This window comes from Labrus bergylta, chromosome 7 (genome assembly GCF_963930695.1).
Source record: "Labrus bergylta chromosome 7, fLabBer1.1, whole genome shotgun sequence".
Taxonomy (NCBI): domain Eukaryota; kingdom Metazoa; phylum Chordata; class Actinopteri; order Labriformes; family Labridae; genus Labrus; species Labrus bergylta.
Genome location: NC_089201.1, coordinates 23,167,179 through 23,189,156, shown reverse-complemented (window position 1 = coordinate 23,189,156; position 21,978 = coordinate 23,167,179). Strand labels below are relative to the sequence as shown.

The 21,978-nt window shown below is 42.3% G+C and overlaps 2 protein-coding genes across 2 annotated transcripts; one reads left to right on the top strand and one right to left on the bottom strand.

Moving 5' to 3' along the window:
* The first annotated feature begins 797 nt into the window (after positions 1 to 797).
* Positions 798 to 8,292, top strand: LOC110004033 (methionine aminopeptidase 2). Its single transcript, XM_020659576.3, has 11 exons — positions 798 to 1,085; positions 1,866 to 1,979; positions 2,213 to 2,275; positions 3,614 to 3,716; positions 4,024 to 4,185; positions 4,412 to 4,593; positions 4,944 to 5,038; positions 5,868 to 5,964; positions 6,061 to 6,164; positions 7,254 to 7,369; positions 7,552 to 8,292. Exons 1-11 carry the CDS (start codon positions 911 to 913, stop codon positions 7,802 to 7,804), a joined length of 1,464 nt encoding a protein of 487 aa, XP_020515232.1. The 5' UTR covers positions 798 to 910; the 3' UTR covers positions 7,805 to 8,292.
* Positions 8,293 to 9,250: 958 nt separating this feature from the next.
* LOC110004195 (netrin-4-like) lies at positions 9,251 to 19,006 on the bottom strand. The gene is made up of 10 exons (XM_020659745.3): positions 18,114 to 19,006; positions 17,363 to 17,919; positions 14,816 to 15,088; positions 13,451 to 13,577; positions 13,004 to 13,192; positions 12,046 to 12,253; positions 11,815 to 11,927; positions 11,602 to 11,670; positions 10,430 to 10,603; positions 9,251 to 10,050 (listed from the first exon to the last, which is right to left on the bottom strand). Exons 1-10 carry the CDS (start codon positions 18,175 to 18,177, stop codon positions 9,908 to 9,910), a joined length of 1,917 nt encoding a protein of 638 aa, XP_020515401.2. The 5' UTR covers positions 18,178 to 19,006; the 3' UTR covers positions 9,251 to 9,907.
* Between the last annotated feature and the right edge of the window lie 2,972 nt (positions 19,007 to 21,978).

The window sequence follows — 21,978 nt, the reverse complement described above, 5'->3', positions numbered from 1 at the left end:
TATTTGTCCCATTAGAATACAGAATATTGCTTCTTGATTCTTTAATCTGGCTTCGTTTTGTTGGCTGCAGAGATGTAAAAGACATTATTAGTGAACTTCTTTCTTTTTTTTTTAAACTGCAGTAAGCATGATAAATAATGTGGCCTACCTGGTCAAAGAAATACAAAGGAGCGATCCTAGATCTAGAAGAGGTCATGTTTGTCTTTAAATGGAACCCACTTGCATTTCTTCTTAAGACTTCGACAAATGCAGATAAAACGCAGCAGGCGTCCTTGGGGAAAAAAAGTATCAACAAAAGCAAACTTGAAAGCTTTTAAATCCACCTTTCACTTGCGTGGACATACCTATGTCCGCTCATTGTGCTGGGCTTGTTGCTAGGTTACACAATTCTATACCGCCTGTTTATGCCTGCTGCAGATCACCGTTGCAGAGCTCCATCTCACAATACACACCACATAAAATAACACAACACAAGGTTAGTGTTTCCGTATTGACACACAGGTGTAGTGACACACGAGGTTTCTTTTCAGTGAGGAGCTGCAGTCGTTCACAGGTGTGCGACAGGTAACCTGAAACTCTGGATGTTCAGAGAAAGTGATGATTCCAGCAAGGCAGTGCAGCTTTTAAAAGGGCCATGTGTCAGGACATGATGGTAACATAACCAAGCAGAGAGAGATTCAAGTGGGGATTTTGCTGCTCTACTATTACAATGTGTCCCCAAATAGAGGGGGGGGGGGGGCGGGGGGGGAGATCTCTTCAGAGATGAAAGTTTGTGCTTCTCGGGACGAGGATCGTCTTCCTCTCCTCGGGGCAAGTCGTTGCGCACCGATCGTCTAATAGCTCATTATTGGCTCAGCTTCCTCCTCCAGCACACTTTTCTGCTGTGACCACTGGAGGCTCTCAGCAGCTTATGCGTCACTTCACCTCTCAGTCGCTGATCATGGCGGAGCTACAGCTCCAGCATGAAGTGCAGCCTCAACTTCTTAATGGGGACGTTTTAAACGAGGAGAGAGAGGATGCAGACGCGACAGAATCAGTGAAGAAGAAGAGAAGAAAGAAGAAGAGGAATAAGACTACCGCACCAGGTAAGAAGAGGCATCACTTTGTGTTTAGAGAATCGATTAGGGGGAGTCGGGGTGAGGGGGGGAGAGACAAATAGCGCAAAATTATCTCCTCAAGTGCCACTACGAGATAGAGCATGAGCGCCAAATATGCGGGACGGGAGACTTTTCAACCTGTCAGAGGATAGTCGTGTCCGGCTGTACCTGTCCCAACTCTTCTGTACCTGAGGGGGATTATCTGGAAACGGGACAATCTCCTTAAAAAAAAAAAAAAAAAAACAGAATGTGACTTTCAAACTGATTGAAAGCTGTCATTGGAAACCATGAGTTGAGTAAAAATGTAGTTTTGCTAAAGATTAGATATGTTCTCGTCTAGAAATCCTCCCTAAGCTGCATGGAATTATGTAATGGAAGTATCCACAGTTTTAGAGCAATATGATGACAGGCACTGTACAAAGAACATCATGATGAATGCAGCCTTACTGCATCAAACTGTGGGGAAAGAAAAGCCTGAAAAAGACTCCTTAAGTGAAGTCTTGTCCACACAGCTGTGTCTTTGAAGGTCTAAATGTCATAATGCTGCATGCTACATATGCCCTTGAGGATATCGACTCCTTAGGTATAGAAAGAAATTATGCACACACTCTGCCAAGTTGAGTCCATAGTGGATGGTGCGCTTTCTTGAAATGACTTTCTCAACCTCAGATAATTTACTCACTCTTTCCTGTGTGTATGTGTGTGTCTCTGTGTGTGTGCGTGTGTGTTCACCTGCACATGCATGCACGAGGGTGTGTGACTTTGCAGCAGGGACAAATGAGGCTGAGGGGGATGGAGAACCTGGAGGTGTTGGTGATGTGACAAAACAGTTGGAGCAGCAAACCCTGGAGGACAAAGAGAGGGAGGAGGATGGAGAAGAAGGTAACTCCTCACCGGTATCATCATCATCCTCATCATCATCATCACCTGAAGTGGTTGTGGAAAAACTTTGAAGCAAGCTGGAAAAAGTGCAACGATTAAATCCAGCTGGTCATATCTGCAATGTGATATCTGATTTTTTTAGTGGGACACTCTGGGAAACATGCCCAAGCCTCCCATCCTGTTGATATCTCTCACTTTGAAAACTGTATTGAAGCTAACGATGCTTTCAACAGATGGCGAAGAGGGTGAGAACTCGGCTGGAAAAAAGAAGAAGAAGAAGAAAAAGAAGAAAGGATGTAAGACAACCATTTTCTTAGTGCAGTGAAACAAAATCACAAGTATTCTATTTCTCCGAGAGGAAAATTAGAACGTTACATTTGTTCAAAATTAAGAACAAGAGTGACAGAACAGCTGTAGAAAAAGTCATTCAGATAAATACAATAAAATACAAAAATTATACCTCAGCTGAAGTAGTAAGAATAAAAATAGTAATAACATAATAAAAAAAAATGCTTTATGTTATGGAATAAAAATGATGTGATATGTAAGTAGCAGTGAAGAACAAATAGTTGCATTCAACATATTGAATCTATTGCACATGAATGCAACATTAATGTAATTGGTAACGGTGTTGTCATTGGTGTACTACAAGTGAGAGATAAAAAGCAGCAAAGATTATTTTTGGCATTTTTAAGCAGCATAAATAATGATTGTATCTTGCACATGACACATATGTAGTAAACTGTATTTATTTTCTGTTGGTCCTGTATTGCATAGCATGAGCATGAGAGTTAAAGTAGTTAGAGGCATACAACAGATTTCTCTTTGCATCCATATAGGATATGATAGGATAATACTTTATTGATCACCAGAGGGGAAATTCGGCCATTGCAGCAGACAAAGACAAAGAAAGAAGTAATACAAAATTCACAATAGGATGTATACAAAAGAATATGAATAGTTGAGCAATACAGGACAATTACGAATTATGTGTAGTGGATGGAAAGTTAAAGTGACCAGTGATGATATAAAGTGACTTGTGTGATCAAAAAAAAAAAAAAAAAAAATATATATATATATATATATATATATATATATATATATATATAAAGATGATATATATCAAAGCTTCGTAGATATAAGAAGTAGCACTGTAGTATGTGCACTGCAAAGGCTTATTTGATCTTAATCCTGAATGGAATGCATCAGAATCACTATAAATCATCTTGTTGATAGAAAAGCTGCATGAGAGGAGTTTGACTCAGTTAATTAGTGTCATGTTTGTTACAGAATGCAGCGCTGACACTGCAGGTGTAGGACAAAATGCTCCAGGACCTTTTATGTCAAGTACAAAGTGAATGACATCATACTTCACATAAAGACATCAGAGTGATGCTGTGAAATACTCCGATGAACTCTGCTACCTTTAGTCCACTTAATGATACTATAAGTGCTTTTATACTTTAATTCAACGGGTTTCTTTTACTCAAGGGTGTCTAACTTAATTAGCTCTGAAGTCAGGAACTGCACTGTATTCTGCAGCTAAGCTAAAACATGAATGTCATGTACATCAGGAGGATAACTTGTGTGTTCTTTCCTCTGCTTCTCCTTCTCTCCTTCTATCTGGGCCACAGTGAGGGGACAGACTGACCCTCCCTCAATCCCTATTTGTGAGCTCTATCCCAGTGGAGACTTTCCAAAGGGAGAGGAGTGTGAATATCCACCATCGAAAGACGGGTGTGTGACCTCCACATCGTCCCTCACACTCAGCAGTAGTCTTCCACTGTTTGACATGCTCAGTTTTTTTTTTTATATTCATGTCTCTCTTTAGGCTGGACAAAGTCATCAGTGTTTTTAATGTTTAGTATGGACTTAAAATAAACCAGTTTTGTCAGATTTGGCTTCATGCTGGAAAGGATCAACAGCACTTTCACCTGTGCAGAGCTCCTACAAGAGCATGTCATATACTCACAGCAAACATTTACATAATGAGAAAATAATGAGTGCCTCTCTCTCTGCGGTGTGCCTGTCTACCTCCTACCAGGCGCAGTGCAGCGTGGCGGACCACCAGCGAAGAGAAGCGGGCGCTGGACAGGGCCAACGAGGAAATGTGGAGCGATTTCAGGCAGGCTGCCGAGGCACACCGGCAGGTCCGCTCCTACGTAAGGAGCTGGATCCAACCGGGGATGACCATGATTGACATCTGGTGAGAAATGCAGTGAGATGTCCTTGAGACTTCAGTCTTGGCTGCTCAAACCTACCTGGGCTCATTTAAATATGAAACTGATATGGCTTTAGGGAAGAGGCTGTTTTGCAATGCAGGAGAACTGCTTTGTGGTTTCATCCTCTTCTGGATGCAGAAATGTGCCCTGAAAACACTCTCATTGTTCCTTTCATCCATTGTCCCTGGTGCTGCTCTCTGTTTCTGGCAGTGAGAGACTGGAGGACTGCTCCAGGAGGCTCATCAAAGAAAACGGGCTAAAGGCAGGCTTGGCTTTCCCCACCGGATGCTCCATCAACCACTGTGCAGCCCACTACACCCCCAACGCAGGAGACCCCACTGTGCTGCGCTATGACGACATCTGCAAAATCGACTTTGGAACGCACATCAACGGTCAGAGCTCGCTAATAAGTAACAAAATGCTTTTGTGCCAATACTGTGCCATTTCACTTCTGGCATTTATCAAGACACAGAAAAAAATGTATGATGGCATTGTAATTCCTAAAGTCTGGGGTAAACTGGTAATGAACTCTTACTTTTTCAAGATGAATTCTTGCTGAATATTTCTGCATGACCACCTCCCAGGAAGTGTGATAATGACACCAAAAAAAAAAGTGGGTGGGGGGCTTTATTCATAGCCTCTGATCTTCCCTGGAGAATACAGAAGCAAAAAAAAAAAAAAAAGAGTAAACGAGTTAGTTGAGATAATGTTTTTCTTCATGAAACTTTGTTTGGTCTCTCAGGTCGAATCATAGACTGCGCCTTCACCGTCACCTTCAATCCAAAGTTTGACCGGCTGCTGGAGGCTGTGAATGATGCAACCAACACCGGCATTAAGGTGACACACATTAAGTGTCAGCTCTGTTTGGCTCTTATCTTTGATCCAAGATAAATGTTGTGGTGAAATGTGACTTGATGTCACAAAAAAATGGGAAGGTGTGGGTAAAGTGTCGATGAAATCCTGCTAACAAGAAATATGTTTTTATCACAAATAAATAATGACAATTATGTTCATAGCAAGAAAATAATAAATAACACAAGATACATAAAGTATATTTTTTTCAAGCAGCAAAAGAAGTACACAAACTTGTTAAAAAATAAAGCAGCCATGAAGTGCCAAAAAGTTGAACTATGTTTTGCATTCTTTTTAAAGCTTAGATGTCATAAAGATTTATTTGAATATTTACAATATTTAGGATAAGTCTTTCTACACACATACTCAAGAGATATGGACATTTTATTACAATGTGACAGAAAAGTTCAGTGCCGGTGGTTCAGGGTTCAGGAGTGATTTATTAAAATGTTTCTTATATCCTGAATCCATTATTAGGTCAATCAAATTTCCACCTCTGGTGGACTATAAAGATTTATTCTATTCTATCCAAGTGCATTGTTAGTGTAAGTACATGTCAAGTAAACTTCTGTGAGATTCATATTGTCCCTGATTCAGAGTAATTCATGAATAACTATTCATTATTTTGCCACTCGTTCCTGTTTTGTTCCTTACCTGTTCATTAGAGTTTGTGTACTTTCCTTTAAAGCTCATCACCTAAACACATCACACAAACCAAGAGGACACATATCCCTTACAGTCCAGACTGTCTCTCATGTGAGGAATGTGATCCCGTTGTCTCTGATGCCAGTTTTAAACATTTTCTCTGCCACAGTTTGCAGGGATTGATGTGCGTCTGTGCGATGTCGGTGAGACCATTCAGGAGGTCATGGAGTCGTATGAAGTGGAGATAGATGGGAAAACGTATCAAGGTAATGTCAGCTCATTTATCAGCTTTCTTCTTCGTGCACATGCTCTGTGCTGCTCTCTGTTCATGAAACCTCTGTGTGGTACTGCTGTCTTTGCAGTGAAGCCAATCAGGAATCTCAATGGCCACTCCATTGGACAGTACAGGATACACTCAGGGAAGACGGTCCCTATCGTGAAAGGCGGAGAGGCCACGAGGATGGAGGTGTGTGAAGCTTTGTTGATGCAACTCCAAATCGTTTTTTAAACTTAATGTGGATGTGGCCGTTCTCATCTTAGAGCAGAAAACAACACTTCAGCTTCTTTTTGAACCAGAGAGTCTGAAATTAAACCTTTATTAGCTGCTCAAGCTTGCTTATAAATAAACCCTTTTTAATTCTTGAGTGTAATTGGAAGAACACGCGGCTGGTTAGGGTTACGGCGGGGTGTGCAGAAGTGTTCCAATTCAGTGCTCTAACAGCATCTTAGTCACCCTCGTCAGCACTTTAATTACACCTTTTAATGGAATTACCAGCCGCATAGAGGAGCAACACGTGTTCACACTCATCAGCTCCTCATTTCCCAGAAAAAGCACTGAATCGTGAGCATCCAGAGCTCATTAACATGCAGATTCTTCATCAAATTGGAACATGGTTTCCTTATACAGAGAGTACAAATGGACCCATGCCTGCCTCACAGCTGCACAGCTGCAGTATATGAATGTATTTGGACAGAACTGAGCGTTTTAATTGGCAAGTTGCTGTGTCAAGCTTTTTACCTGTGTGGGGGGGGGGGGGGGGGTGCTGCTGCTGATGAGGCAGATTTATGTGCTGTATTTTTAGCTGAAGTGTGTTGGTGTAACAGGCCCATTACCCTCTTTGTGATCAGAGAGCGCACGGCTGGAGTGGCAGCTGGGCGTGCGACGGGGCTGCTAGCACTTTGACTGATTATCGGTGCAGCGAGAGAGGGTGTCGCAGTGTTATCAGCTAATACCACAGGGACTCCGACAACAGCCGCGCGCTGATAGAGACACAGGAAGCCAATGAGACCCGGCCAATCAACTCGCACAAGGCGCTGCTGCAGAAAGGACACCGCTGTCCTTAATAGACTACACATGAATGTATCAGCCGCTGGCATCTTGAGCTGTTTGTTAAATTTACTCCCAGTCCCCCAGGAGTGCTCTTGTCCTTTCAGTAACATCAAACCCACTCGGCTTGTGTTAATGTGCATGAAAGACTGCATCCCTTTATCTTGCCTTTAACGCCACGTTTATAGCTTGAAAATAAAACCCTTGTCTTCTTTTGGTGCCTCTCAGGAAGGTGAAGCTTATGCCATCGAGACATTTGGCAGCACAGGAAGAGGTGCAGTCCACGATGACATGGAGTGCTCACATTACATGAAAAACTTCAATGTTGGACACGTACCAATAAGGTTAGCTCTGCCTTTTTTTTTTTCATCTAATCCCTGCTCTGAAAAAAGAATACGGAGTTTATTTAGAGGTTGATTTTTCATCCTCTGTTAGCCAATTGATAATTCTAACTTAGCGACGCATGTCTACATACTTTGAAGCATCTCTCCACTTTGTCTCACTCTCTGTTGTCGCTGTGCTACAGACTTCCAAGGGCTAAACATCTGCTGAATGTGATCAACGAGAACTTTGGCACTCTGGCATTCTGCCGCCGCTGGCTGGACCGGCTCGGAGAGAGCAAGTACCTGATGGCGTTGAAGAATCTGTGCGACCTCGGCATCATAGACCCGTACCCACCTCTCTGCGACATCAAGGGCAGCTACACCGCCCAGTACGAGCACACCATCCTACTCAGGCCCACCTGCAAGGAGGTGGTGAGCCGGGGGGACGACTACTGAGCATGTGCCCAAACTTGAGGCGAAACTGGGAGGAGCATGACAGCTCTGAGACAACAGACCTCTGCAGACTGACAGCAACTTATGCAATATTTCTCTGACCTATGTACATTTTCACTGCTTCTGTACCTTTAGGCCATTAAATAAGCAAGAGCAAAAGACTTGTGTCATGGCAGTAGCTTAACAGTGTTTTTCTTTTTTATCAAAGGATTAAGCCTATAGACAAAGGGACATTTCTTTAAGTAATGTAGAGCTCCCATTTTAGTCAAATATTGATGTGCTGCTTTTAGGAAATATGCAAAAGGAAATATATGCAAAAAGAATCATGCAAAAAAGATTTTGGGGAACTCCTTGGCTAACAATGCTGAGCTTTATTGCCTTGTTAAGATCTGATGGTGAAAAAACTGCTATGAAATATTTATATTTCTATATTTATTTGCTCTATTTTAATTTGAGGCAGTTTTATAAGAAATAAATTGTTATAAATCTTGCTTTGATTGCTGTGAATTATTTTTTTTACAATGGTTTCACATACTAAAATATTAGTTATAATACCAAAAACCGATGATGCAAAAGTGTTGTTCTCTCTTTTTGCCAAAGGAGGGCGGCACTAAAACATGGGTCATACATCAGTCAGCCTCCTCTACATGCCAAGATGTTACAGTAAGACACATCGGGCTATTTATAGCCCTCCGCCTCAGCACAAAGGTACCATGGAATGTTATAGACTCTTCCCATCAGCATTAAGAGTGAGCACGCTGACATTTAGTTAAAGTGGTTTAGATTTTAAAAAAAGAACATACATGACTCATAGGAATGGCATTACATATCACAGAGACAGCATCATGCATCAGCTCCCTTAATCACCACTTTGTCCTTTAAAAGATAAAATTCCAGCCCATTCTCTCTTCTTTTAGTAAAGTCTTTGGGACAAGGACATGGCCGGTGATGTCACAGTTGAGGAATGCATCATGTCTCCTCGCAGAGTTTCTCCTTGTCCTTGGAGACAGTGGACTCGGACTATTCTTAACTGGACCCGGCTCAAAATTGGCCTGCGGTTGCTGTATCTGATCTATGATGTCAATGAGTATCCGGGCTTTTAATACATATTTATTTTCGGGGCATCAGGAGTCACTGGCCAGAGAGAGAAGCATATGTTCAGAGTGTATGTTCTTTTCCCACTGGGTTTCCGAGAGGCCGTGTCTTCTGAATCCTTGGAAGTAGGTCAAATGAGGACGGCAGAAAATCCTCACAAAACAAGTCTGACAACGCTGACAATGATCCACTCTTGTAACTGCCCGAGCCCTAAGAGAACAGTCAATCCTGAGTGTTTAAGCTGCTCGTGTGTACTTCAGACACTCCAGAAAGTGTGTTTTACTCTCGTCAGACAGCAGGCGTTCCAGGGTCCTGGAGCAGAGCGGAGCAGCTCAGATTATTTCTCCTGATTCCTTTAATGTTTTTGTTTTTTTTTCATCCTCTACTCTCATCCAGGGCTTTCTTGTTCTGACCTGCACAGTCCCACACTCTCTGCCAAGGACATGAAGCATACACACACACACACACTTGCCTACATTCTGACTTTGTGTCATTCATGAGTTATCTTCGATATCTGTGAAACGACTAGAATGATTCGCAGGATTCCAGAGTAAACAACCTTCAGTGAAATATATACAGTGGGCCTCGGCTGTACTCCAGCTCATCAACTCTGACGGCTAGCAAATAAAACATAATTGAGTGTTTAATATGCATTCCTTATTGTTTCATAAATAACCTGGAGTCATGAGCTGCAGCAGACAGCAACAGGAATAAGATGGTGACAAGATAAAGTTTGTTTCTGTCCTGATTAAAGTTCTGTAACTTGTTTTCATTGATCCTTAAGTTACTAGTCGTCCTTTAGAGGATTCTGCTAACTGTTTGTGCTCATTTCTACCACATATCAACAACCACTGCTTTGTAGTGCTGTCTCTTTGGAGTGTAAAGTTCCCTTTGTAGAGTTCCCGCAGCAGGCACCTGATTTATCTTTCATGTTAGCGTCCAACAATATTCAAATAGTCCCTCTGTTCGTTCTGTTTCTCTGGCTCTTTGCCTAATTTTTCTTTGCACTTCTTAGCGCTGGCCACAGTCTGCTCTGAGGATGTGGAGGATTTTGGGTCCCAGACTGGACTTCCAGGCTTTAACCAGACTCTTTGTGTTGACCATCAGCTGGCTGCTCCTCCAGTCCCCGTGACCAGCCACCAGGTACTCAGATCCTAGAGACAAAACAGCAGAGCCTGATTTAATTTCTACTCAGAATGATACTAAGATACACAGAACTGAAAGAACACACATCTTTATATAACCAGAATAAACCAGTTAAATACTGTGCTGCTCTGAATGTTGCCAGAAATGGTTATTAGGAAAGCGTTGGATATGAAATAGTCCCATAAACCAGAGGTTGCTTTAATCTCTAAGCTGTGAATGTCCGTTTTAAATGAGCGATGCCAGGACGTTGGCACACACTCAAAGCCTCAGTGAGCGGCGACAAAGATCCTCTATTCAGCACAAAGCTGGCAGTTTGTCCACTCCAGAGCTGACTAATTATAAGCTTCTGCATCGTGAGTGATAAAAAGTTTCTCATTTGGAGCTGACCTGGGTTGAGGATGGGGCAGGTACAGCCCTGTGCGGTCCAGGACTCTGGGTAGAGAGTGACAGTTCCTCTCTGAATCTTTAACTGTGGGTTCTGGAAAAATACTTTTTTGACCTTGACCTCCACCTCTGCATGGGAGCCTTTATCGTGAGCTGACATCACCCTCACCAGCAGCACTGCCAAGGAAAGAGAGTCAACAAACAAGAACAAAATACAATCATCAGTCCTGACTTTGAACCTCTCAAACACGAAACCTTTTGCAGCAAAGAACCTTTTTTATGTTACTCAAAAGTAGAAAGGTACATTCCTCCGCTTTGATACATCCACATCCAGTTTACTGGTCATAAGGAGAAGAACAGAGTCTCTGAAAACAATGGGATAATGTCCTCTGTGACCCCAGAGAAGCTTTTTAAAGCTTAGGAAAATAACCAGTTATCTCATCAGGATTAACTCCACTTGGGATTTTGAGACTTGACCAACAGCCATCATTATAAGCTTGAACAGAGAGTTTGAAAGATGCTGACCTTGAATAAGCGGGGAGTGTCTAATAAAAGGTTGTTTTTGAATTGAAACATGGAAATTGTAGGACGCAATTCTATGTGTGCTACAGACTGACGTCAGATATCTTTTTCAGCTGCTGAATCATTAGACCACTAGAATGGCTGTGCTAGGAAAGGCTGTACAAGTTATTTTTGTCTTTTATTATTGTTTTTGTTTTGAAGACAAGCCACACATCCGTGCCAAAATATCCCAGCATTCAACTAATGTACATGCTGAAGTAATGTGCCAACACATGTAGTCATATGCCAGCACATGGCTCAAGAGGCAGGGAAAAAAGGAGACCGTAGTCAAGAAAAGAAATGGGTGTAAACGTTTCAGTGTTCAAAAGTTTACAACAACTTCCTTTGTAAATGTTTTGCAAGGAAAACACTGGATGTAACGTGTTTGGCCTCAATGAAACATAAACACGTGTTGTGGCTGGCAGCTTCCAAAGGAATGTAAACAGAAACATTGTTTTGGAGAGACTGCAGAAAGCACCTTTAAGGAGTCACCAGATAAGACATCTAAACAACAGTGGGAAAACCACTGGCTTTTTTTTCAACATTTAGAATTGTATTCTGAGCAAATCCGATGGATTTTTAACATGAGACAAAATGTAATTCTCAGCTCTTACCATAGTCATACTCTGCAGCACAGAAGAGTTTAGGGCTGCCAAGAGCAACCTCCACACACTCACATTTCTCTGGAAGATAATGAATATCATTAATAAGATTCATTCAAATCATGATGATGTATGATTTTTTATCAGGATCAGCAAAGCAGCATTTTCATGTCAGTGGGCCGATGTGAGTGCAGTGTGTTAAGTGTGATATGACCTGTGACTCACCAGAGTGGTGCAGTGCAGAGAAAAGCTCCTCTACCCTAAAGGGTGCCGTCTCACTATTATTGCTGCTGTGTCCCATGTGGCCAACGGCTGTATAGAAGACTTCCTCAACCGAGCTGTGCCGCAGAGGTAAAAGCAGTCAGGGGCTCAGGGTTAATAACCCAGAATGCACTCTACCTCCACACCATGCATCACTTTAAGTACACATACATATGGATAAGTCCTGGCGCTCACCCAGATATACAGTCGCCGGTGTAAGGGTCACACTCCCCTGTGCAGTCACATGGACGGCAGCCGTATTCATGAAGCCCCCAGTATCCCAGCATGCAGCTGTCACAGCGGGGGCCTCCTACACCTGGCTTACAAGTGCACTCCCCGCTGCTGGGGTTACAGAGAGGGCGACCACCTGAGAGGACTGAGCCTACAAGGTGGCAGGAACAGGCTGCAGAAGGAGACAGAATAGGAGCAGTGCATGTTAACATCTCTGTTTGTAAGTCAAAAGACGTGTAACCTTTTCTGGCAAAGCGCTCTGAGTACATGAAGAGCCTGGACAGGACAAACACACTTGTTTTACTTTCATATTGCCATGGGATTTCAGCGTACGAAAATATGTTTGCTTGTGCTTCTACGTGTTTTATCATCCTCCTGTAACGAGGGACAAGCTGGGAGTGTGTACTCGACATGCTCTGAGCAGCTGCAGCAAAAACAAACAGTAAATCACTCTCTCTCTCTCTTTGCTCTGTCAGACCTGCTGCCTGATGCTACGCTGTGATGACAGATTTATTTTTTTGTTACAGACTTGTTTCCAAAAAAAACGGCGTGTTTGGTCTTAAAAACGCTGCAGCGTGCCTGGGAGGGGGAGAATGAGAAAAATGCGCTTGCACGGTCCGTGGGAAATTCCTCCGTTGTTCGTAATCACAGTCACATTCCAAAATAGTACAGTCATTCCTGTTAAGGAGCGATCTAAAGGTGTCTCACTTTCTCATCACTGACAGCGCAGAGACATAGAAAGGATGCTTCGGGAAAACTTCCTTATCAAAGAGATCATTTTGAGGGTCAAATAAATCTCAGCTCAATTGCCAACCCTCTGTGTTTCAAAGGCTTCCCTTCCTTAATTGGAATTCCCTGCTGGCACTCGTCCACACAGATTTATAGTTTCAGTCTGAAGAAAAACGGTTTTTAAGGGCCTTACATGTGCAGGAGTCAGGGGCAGTTTTGGGTCGGCTAGGGTCTCTGAAGAAGCCTTTCTTACAGTACTGACAGTGACGGCCCTCTGTGTTGTGGCGGCAGTCATCACACACACCTCCACTCCGCCGTCCAGATGCGAGCCACAGTCCACGACAGAAGTGGCAGCTCTTGGCGTGACCGTTACATTTGCACTCTAGGTTGAGACGGACAGACAAACAGACTGAGAGGTTATTTCTTGCCTTGAAGATCTTTCAATTTGGAAGCCCTTGTGACAACTCATGCGGCAGCTGACATAAAAAAAAAAGAAAAAAAAGAAGAGGAAGTGCTCTGTGATTCATCAGGCGTGAGCGTCTAAAGGTTACTTGTGATATATGAGGCTAAATTCATTCTGGAGATAAGTCTACATGCTGTGTGCCCTACTCTGCATTTGACTCTGTGCCCCATCACTCACTCTGGCACTCATGCGGCGTCCCTGTGATGCCGTTGGCAGACTGCCAGGGTCTGTCATTGTAGAAAGGAGCACAGCGCTCGCAGTGGTCACCGGCCGTGTTATGTCTGCAGACACACTTACCATGAACCTGCCAGGCAAAAGAAACAGACAGGAAAATTAGTTTGAACTTTGTGGAATCTTCATTAATCTTATCATTTTTCTCTGAATATAGTCTCTTGCAAGTTTTGGGAGTCTTTCATTTTTCTTTAAAGGGATATTATTTTGTGTATTTATTGACATGATTTCTTATTTAAAGATTATTTTTTAATTATTTACAACACCTACAGACCTTACCGCCCTAAAATCCTAAACCATGATTGGCTATTTGCCTTATCAGAGGCGGGACCTATGTTAAAATAATTAGGGCTTTGTTGTGTAACAGGGTGGTATTAGCTTTTTGTTTTAACGTTTACTGTTAATACTTTAATTTTGGACTTAAACATACATCTTCTATTGAGTCCTTGAAGAATTAAGGTCTTAAGCAAGCGGCAAACTCTGGTGTTGAAAAATGAAACCAATGCAGATGTGCAAAAACCTGCAGTACCTCAAGTGTCCACTTGATAATGGCTACAGAAGCCCCGGAAGTAACATACACACCCATTCAAAAATCTCAGTTTTAACAACAGAAACATATTTACAGCCTGGTTAGAAATAATAATTCGGTCTGAATATCTCAAGGCTTTATGGGCACACACTATAAGGGGGGTAAATTGTTTTATAATTTATCCATTTTGATTTTATGAAGGATAAGAGTTATTCATAATAAGTCTGACTGTTTGTATTCTTGTACACATTAACTTTAACTTTAACTGATGCTGATTTTTAGCACCAAAGCCACCACATGTGGCATCTGTTATACTATGTAATTATTGCAACACACCAACATCTACATACACAATCACACTGCCTGTGTAACAATTGGCTCTGTTCTCCATTTACAGTAAAGACAATAACATGACCAAGACAAAGGATTTTGAAGGCATTATGCTGAATACTATAATGAAGGTTTCCACATGGTTAAATCCCTGTAATGGTAGGTAAAGCTGTTGCCTAATATCCAGCCTTCACTGCTGTGTTTAGCTTCAGCAGCACATGCCAACACACAGCTAAGTAATGAGGGAGTGGTGGGAATCAAACCACAAACAGTATAGTCCCAAACTTACCAAACAGAACAAAGGCAATATGAAGCGGCTTTCAGACCTCAGGTTGACACAACATCTCCGTGCAATTTCACAACAGATACAACGGCGCAAGAGCTTTTCCTCTGTGATTAATTGTGCACCTGGAAGCTGTATGTGTGCAATAAACCAGTCTAAAATCACTCACCATGTTGTTTGTTTTCTGTAGACTGGGTTTGTAGCCACTGGCTGGCACACAGTGTTCAGCATGTCCATTACAAAGGCAGCTGCCTTTCACAATAAAATCATACATGGCATAATGTTGTGTGGGGAGGGCGGCAGCGTCAGGATGTTTCGCCTGGCAGGGACACGGCTGCTGCTGCAGCAGACGCACTCTCAGGTTGGTGATCATGAGCTGGTTCTGGGCTGCTGGTCCATATGGATCCACTGAGTGCCAGGGTGACAACGCTCGATAGATCACCTGGACATCAAAGAAAAGAGGACAGACAAAAAGCAAATCTTAGAAATGTGCTGTTTGACGTTTTAGTCTTTTAAGCAAATGATCAAATTGATATAGAGCCAATGATTAAGATGGAAACAAATGATGTAAGTTTACCAAAGAAAAAAACAGGCATCAATCTTGTTTGTCTACCATGCTCCTTTTGTAGCTGCTGTGCTAGAAAAGTCAGACGAGCTCCAATATAAACATGGTTCTTTTTCTCTCTCATTAGATGTGTTACAGCGTTTGTTTTTCAGATACAACATCTCTTCCCCATTTACAATTTACACAGGTTATTAATCCTCATCTTAGGTCAAGTATGAAAACTGTTCAACAGACAATCAGGAAATACGATTAAAAACATGAAGCATTGGTGAAAGAGCAAGTGGACAAACAACTTATCTCAAACACGTCCTTTTTTTAAAGAACTGATGTTATTATTTGACTTAACTGACATTGTTCAATGTTCATACCTCCATCAACCCACATGTTAAATTGTTAACTTAACGTCATTACATTTTATAGTCCAACAATCTTTACCTCATACATTTTGCATTGTAAACAAGAGAGTTGCTGATGAGGGACATTTTTTGTTATGTGACATAAATAGTAAGTGATACAGTTCACTTTAGCTCAGCATGTTTTATTGAATCAAATGCTAAATCTGTTCCCTGCAAGCAGAGTTCAATTAAAAATTAAATTATGAATGTGTTATTTAATAGCCAAAACACACCAAACAACTTTTAGGGTATGTCTTGCATGTTTAGCAAAAGAGACACCATTTATGTTAAGGGTAAGAGGCTTACAAAGAGAGCTGACATACTGTAACAGGACACATATTTGTTGCAGATAAACTGTAATTATGAGATCAGTCAAAGCCATATATTTATTGAGACATTCAGCCAGAACCTCCCAACATGGTCTGAGCCTCTTTGTCCCTGTGAGAGTCTCTTTGACATGATCTGTGTGAATAAAAGGCCTGCTCATGAATTAACCATAGCTGATTGTCTGGCTCAGCACCGGCCCGTGATGATGCAGCAGGTCAGAAAAGCGCTTTGAGGAAACATCAGAGGTAAGAGTGAACATTGTTATTCGGCCTGTGCATGTCAAAGCAGTTTGCGGCTCAGAAAGCTGGCCTGACTAAAAAGGTCTCCCACAGCTGATCAGAGGAGATCAGTTTACAAAGCCCGGTCAACTGTTTGTTCAGTGGGTTGTGTGATATCGGCTTATAGTGCGCTCTGGTGCCAATTCACAGACAACAAGAGCAGAGCAGATGGTGAGTGTTACTGCTGTGAAGCCCCTGACGGTGTGTTTTCATGTGGTCTCCCTCGGATGTCAGAAATATTTTATTTTATTTTATTTAAATATAAAGAAACTTTTGTCTTTGTCCTTTATCTTTATTAAATGTTAAATTAGGACTGCCCTGCATGTTAGGGGCGGCTGTGGCTCAGTTGGTAGAGTCTCTCAACCGGAAGGTCAAGGGTTCGATCCCCAGCTGGGTCCGATGTGTCCTTGGGCAAGATATAACCCTGAATTTCTCCCGCTGCTTCGGTGGCGGTGTATGAATGGGATTAGTTACTTCTGAGGGATGATACAACATAGCGATGTGTGTAAGGGTGTGACATGCAGTGTAAAAGCGCTTTGAGTAGTCGGAAGACTAGAAAAGTGCGATATAAGCTCAAGTCCATTTACCATGTTGCTCGAAAACCTACAATTAAATCATAGTACGACAATATGATAATGTCATTGATTTTCAGAATATAATGTTTTTAATAAAGTATTTAATTCATGTATTATGTAAACTAAACGAACACAATGTAACCCAGCTCTTTTCTGTGTTGTATTTTTCAGCCATTTTTTTTTTTCTTTATTGGATGGGACAGCTGAAGAGAGGCATGAAATGTTGAGAGGAGAAAGAGGGGAGGGGCGGATGCCATGCAGCAAAGGGCCAAGATCGCATTGGAACCCTCAGCCGCTGTGATGAGGACTACAGCCTCTGTACATGTGGCCTAAAAGGTGCAACATGTAAGGAGCTAAATGAATCCCCACTGCATTACAGTCATCCACAGTTGGATCTACAAAGGGCATGAGGAGGCAACCACCTTCTACAGGTATTTTTGTTCTCTATACACCAGTTCTTGTAAAGTAAAACACCTGCAATGTTGGTTATTTACCTGCAGAGTTATGTCCCCCATTCCACACTGTCAAACACACATCTTTAACACAACATGTTAACACTTACACACTCACACTCACCTCTCCTCTGGTACAAGGGGAAGCTCCTGAATACTTTGAGGTGCAGGTTGCTCCACTCTCCAAAGCAGGCGAGCCCTCAGCCAGCCCAAACACCTCCACACAGTCCCTGGCAAAATACCTGAGGGTCTTCCATGTGTGCCCATAGTCCTGGGAGCGCTCCAACACCATGGCAGCAGGGCGGGGGGAGCGGAACACCAGGATTAGGTGAGTGAGGAGGAACTCCGTCTCCAGGTCGAGCTGGAGCGTCTCCTCCTTCACCGCCTCTGCAGACTGCCACCAAGAGTCAGGGTTTCGGAAGGGGGAGTCATTCATGGCGGAGGGAGGGTGCGCCTGGCTGGGGACAGCAGAGTTGCACTGACTACACTTTGCAGCCCGGCAGGACCCCCTGCTGCGGGGGGCAGACGTCTCTTTGTAGAAGCAGAAGGGCTCCGAGGAGTTGGATCCGCAAACCGACAGGGTGCTCAGTAGTCTACCCTGGGCCAGGTTGCCCATGCGAGGGTTACAAGCTCGTCTGGAGCAGCGGCTCATGGCAGCTGGACTTTTGTGTTTAGACATTTCTGGAAAGAAAAGATGAGTTTATCTTACAGTGAGAGACAATAAATGCAATAGACAGCACATTTTCTTATTAAGAGAGCCGCCTCTTTGACACTCGACTTTGTAATCAGTGCCACTATGACTCTGCCTCTCTTTTGTTATTATAACTCTTATAAAGAGCCGGCTTCAACGTAAGTCACCACAGGTTCAAACTCACCGGTTGGATGAGGAAAGGGTGCGCTCACCGGGATGAAGAAAAGTAAAGTCCACAGTATCATCATGACAAGTAGTTGTGCCTCTTTTTCTACATAAAAGTCAACTGTTGTTTATTCCACGAAAGAAGAAACGCGCCCTCAACCCCTGGATCCAATAATATCGAGTCCTGAATAGTGCAACATGTTGCTTTTAGAACTACCACAAACGCTCACGACGCAGTTAAAAAAAAAAAAATACAACACGCAGTAACATGAGATCATTTTGGTCCTTCATGGTGTAGAGACCTGTGGTATTAATTAAGTCATATTATCTGACAGCGTTAAAGTCATTATCTGTCAATAAGTCCATCCCAAGCGCTTTAAGGTTCAACGTGTTGTGGTGCGTTCATTGACATTTGGAATATGAAGACGTTAGCCCCGCCCACTCCTTGTTCCTTCTCAGACCCCTCCCACCCCGATTCCTGAAAACAGATTTTTCAGTGGACAACCATCTTTGGCAGACACCTCAGTATATCATTTATATCCATCATTTTTTTTAAATGCTTTTTTTCCTCATGATTTTGTTTGTATAGATGACACTTACTTTATTTTCCCAATCAATTAACATTCGTTTACCTCACATATCTATATCCCTTAAACTTAATTAAAACATTTACCCTCAAGCAGCATCATTTTTTCTCTACATTCCTCATTTAACACCTGTTAGTTGTCATGCATGTAGATCATCATTAGTCTAACACAATCAACTGATCACTTCAAACATCCGTCCTGGTGCTGTCCAATTGTGTTACATTCTGGCCACATATCGGCACTTATTTCTAAGTGCCACTCATTCACCGGGCTTTACCGGCCTCGTCAGACAGACAGCAGCCCTGCACCTGAGGGGTCGCACAACCCTTGACACCAGCAAGAGAGGCATGCCTTTTTTTCATTACTTTAACCTTGACATCACCTCACTGAGACATGTCGTTGGAGAAAAAAAAAGAGTATAATATTACAGGCAAGTTTTGCCATTGGCTAAGATACATCAAAATCACTGGATAGCATGTGAAAAGTTTTTCGATTGTGGAAAGTCTGTGAAAAAAATTAGATTAGAGGGGACAAAGACAGGAGAGGGTGTTGAGTGAAGATGAAAGAGAACAGTGTCAGTGTGAATATACATCATACCTGTGAATACATGAGGTCAGGAGTAATCTGTTCTCACTTTGAATACGGCCTGTCGTATGAATCATCCTCTTACATGCGTGCAAGTATATGTGAAAGAAAAGTGGGTATGGGGTATTTTCAGTCCCTTCCCTTAGGCATCTTGGCCCTGACAGATCAGGACATTCCAGGAATACTGCGATTCTCGTCACAGTGACAGCCTCCTCTGTTTGAAGAGGAATGGGTTCATGTCTGTGTGTTTTCAAATTTGCATGGGTTATTTTGGTTGTCTCCTGATGATATGCAGGGGTCAAGGGGCGATGCACCTTGAGCTGTTCCCTTTGTACATCACTTGCGTGTTCTTCGATCCTTAAATCCCAAGAGTCACCATGAAAAATGCTGCAGGAAGGATGTCTAATCTTGGCCATCTATGTGTATTCCCTTGGCTGGATGAAAGCAACACTCATTATAGACAAATTCCTTTGTTCCCCTTTAACTCCAGCTGTTTGTTGTTTTTCTCAGTTCCACAACTAGATATGTACTGAGCCATATCAAAAAAGGAATAGTCTGAAATTCTGGGGGGGGAAAGGCATAATTGCTCTCTTTGCAAACAGGGGGAAAATTAACTGGCTGAGTCAGAGGGTAAGAAAATCAATTTTATATCTTCAGAAAGCCCGATGCGACTTTTTCTTGAATGGTTGAAGACATCTCCAACGGTTGTGTCTTCACCCTTAAGTTGGCAGGCAACGAGGTGAGACTCCAGGAGGTCAACCTTGAAGCCGGTGCAAATACCCAGAAGTGTAATCTTTATTGTTGCTGCATGTGTCCCATGTCAAACAAAAGTTGCATCGAGGAATGGGGTCAACACTGATGCATGATTTTAGTCCAAAATATATTTTATGATTCATGAATCTATTGCGAATTCTGGGTGCTTAAACGTCACCAAGTTACATCATAAAGGCACATAAACAATAATCCTGAAATGTTTGGTGTAAGAAAATGAGTTGGACAAAGTTGCATAATACGGTGTGCTTATTTCCACAGCTTGGAATATGAAAAACTGTAAACTGAAAAAAAGGCACAGGATCACTTTATTCAACTTTTGACAAATATGAAGGGATAAAAAAATATATCAGTTTGTGTTCATAAAGTTTGTACAGTTTACTGCATGATGCTTTGTAAAACCATTTAGGCTGGCCATCTATTGATGGATTATAAAGTATTGAAATTAGACCCCCTCCCTGTCTGAGCATAATATAGTTTTATGCTTGGCCATAAGTACGTCCTCAGTAGTTCTATTTAGCACTATGTGGTTGCAAATATTGTCCTGTGTAATATTTTGATGGCTGATTTGACAATCAGTGAGCGTTTTTTTAGAGCACATTTGAAATCTACAGCAGAGTGTAGTTGGCAGCTAAGAAGCATTAGCAGTATAAGGAGAGAAAAAACTAGTTAATCAGTGATCACAAAAAAAAATCCCTATTCAAAAAAAGGAAGTTCTCTATAGGGTTTAATCTTGGTCTGTTGTAAACATTTGGTTGAAAAACAACTATTTTTGGTCTTGTTTGGATCTCAAAACTGAGGCAAACAGGAACTCTGTGGGACACGGGACATAAGGTCCAGAACAAAAGTCAAATACTTTGATTCAAGTGAATCCCTGATGGACAGGGCACGCTGTTTCTCTTCTTAAAATAATCCAATGGGCTGCTATATGAAGATTCATATTTGCAGTACAGACTTGAGAGTGGCATTGAATTTCTCATCTAACTCTGATAAAAAGCTAGAAATCCTATCAATGTATCCCGAACTATCAAACTATAAGAGGTTAACTGTTCTTTTATTCCATTAAAAAGCTCAAACCTCTGAGCAGCAATGACCCAAGGTTTCTTAAACAATTCAACAATGACAGGCAAGGACAGTGGTATCTGTCTGGGAATACTGCAGCTATGAAAGTAATGTCAAACTACTGTACAGTACTGTAAAAGGGTCAGTTTACTCTTTACCTCCTCCTCAGCTGAAAGTGCTCCTGCTGTGGCCTCGTCATGTTATGACCCAATAAGATGACAGACGTGGGGCCATTCCACCGGTGCTGGCCCGCTTTATTTCCAGACTGTAAAAGGATATGGTCCCCCCCCACCCCCAATGCTGCCATGTCACCTAGTACCTTCAGCTCACTGACCCGTCTCAACCCTTGCAAGTAATCTGTCTACTCTCCTGTAAAAGCCAGACGAAAAGCCAGACATGCTCCAGGCGAGGAGGGAAGGTGCTGTGCCCACAGGCCAAGCATCAAACAGTTGGCTCCAAACACCCTCTGCTACAGGTTTCCATTCTCTTCTCTTTCATTTTTTATGACGTTTATAACTGCTATCTCTGCTCGTTCCTAGCCATAACATTGCCCTCATTCACATTTCATCAGATGGTTTCATCTCAAGTGAAAAAGGAAACAGGGTCTGTGTTATGTAAATATTAGTCTTAAAATACAACTCTCCCCATGATGTAACTCGTTTGGCATTCATGCTTATGTTGTCATATAAAACTATGATAGCAACTCATGAAAGCATTATGACAGACTAAACAAATGAGTGAGCACAGGCCTGATATAAAAAGTGGAAAGAGAGACCAGAGGAACTGTTGGAGTTAAACCTTCATAAAAGCCAGACGGACAGAATGTGTCCCATTTTTGGGTTTATTGGAGAGGGAACAGAACAGTCAGGGGGCTACAGT

Bases quoted from the DNA above. Each gene is read 5' to 3' on its own strand.
- LOC110004033 (XM_020659576.3), top strand. From the start codon at position 911: ATGCGTCACTTCACCTCTCAGTCGCTGATCATGGCGGAGCTACAGCTC. The intron at 4,594-4,943 runs GTCAGAGCTCGC...TTGGTCTCTCAG, and splicing joins CTTTGGAACGCACATCAACG to GTCGAATCATAGACTGCGCC. The intron at 7,370-7,551 runs GTTAGCTCTGCC...GCTGTGCTACAG, and splicing joins GTTGGACACGTACCAATAAG to ACTTCCAAGGGCTAAACATC.
- LOC110004195 (XM_020659745.3), bottom strand. From the start codon at position 18,177: ATGATGATACTGTGGACTTTACTTTTCTTCATCCCGGTGAGCGCACCC. The intron at 15,089-17,362 runs GTGAGTGTGAGT...TTTGATGTCCAG, and splicing joins CCCCTTGTACCAGAGGAGAG to GTGATCTATCGAGCGTTGTC. The intron at 10,051-10,429 runs GTCAGCTCCAAA...TTTTGTCTCTAG, and splicing joins CTGCCCCATCCTCAACCCAG to GATCTGAGTACCTGGTGGCT.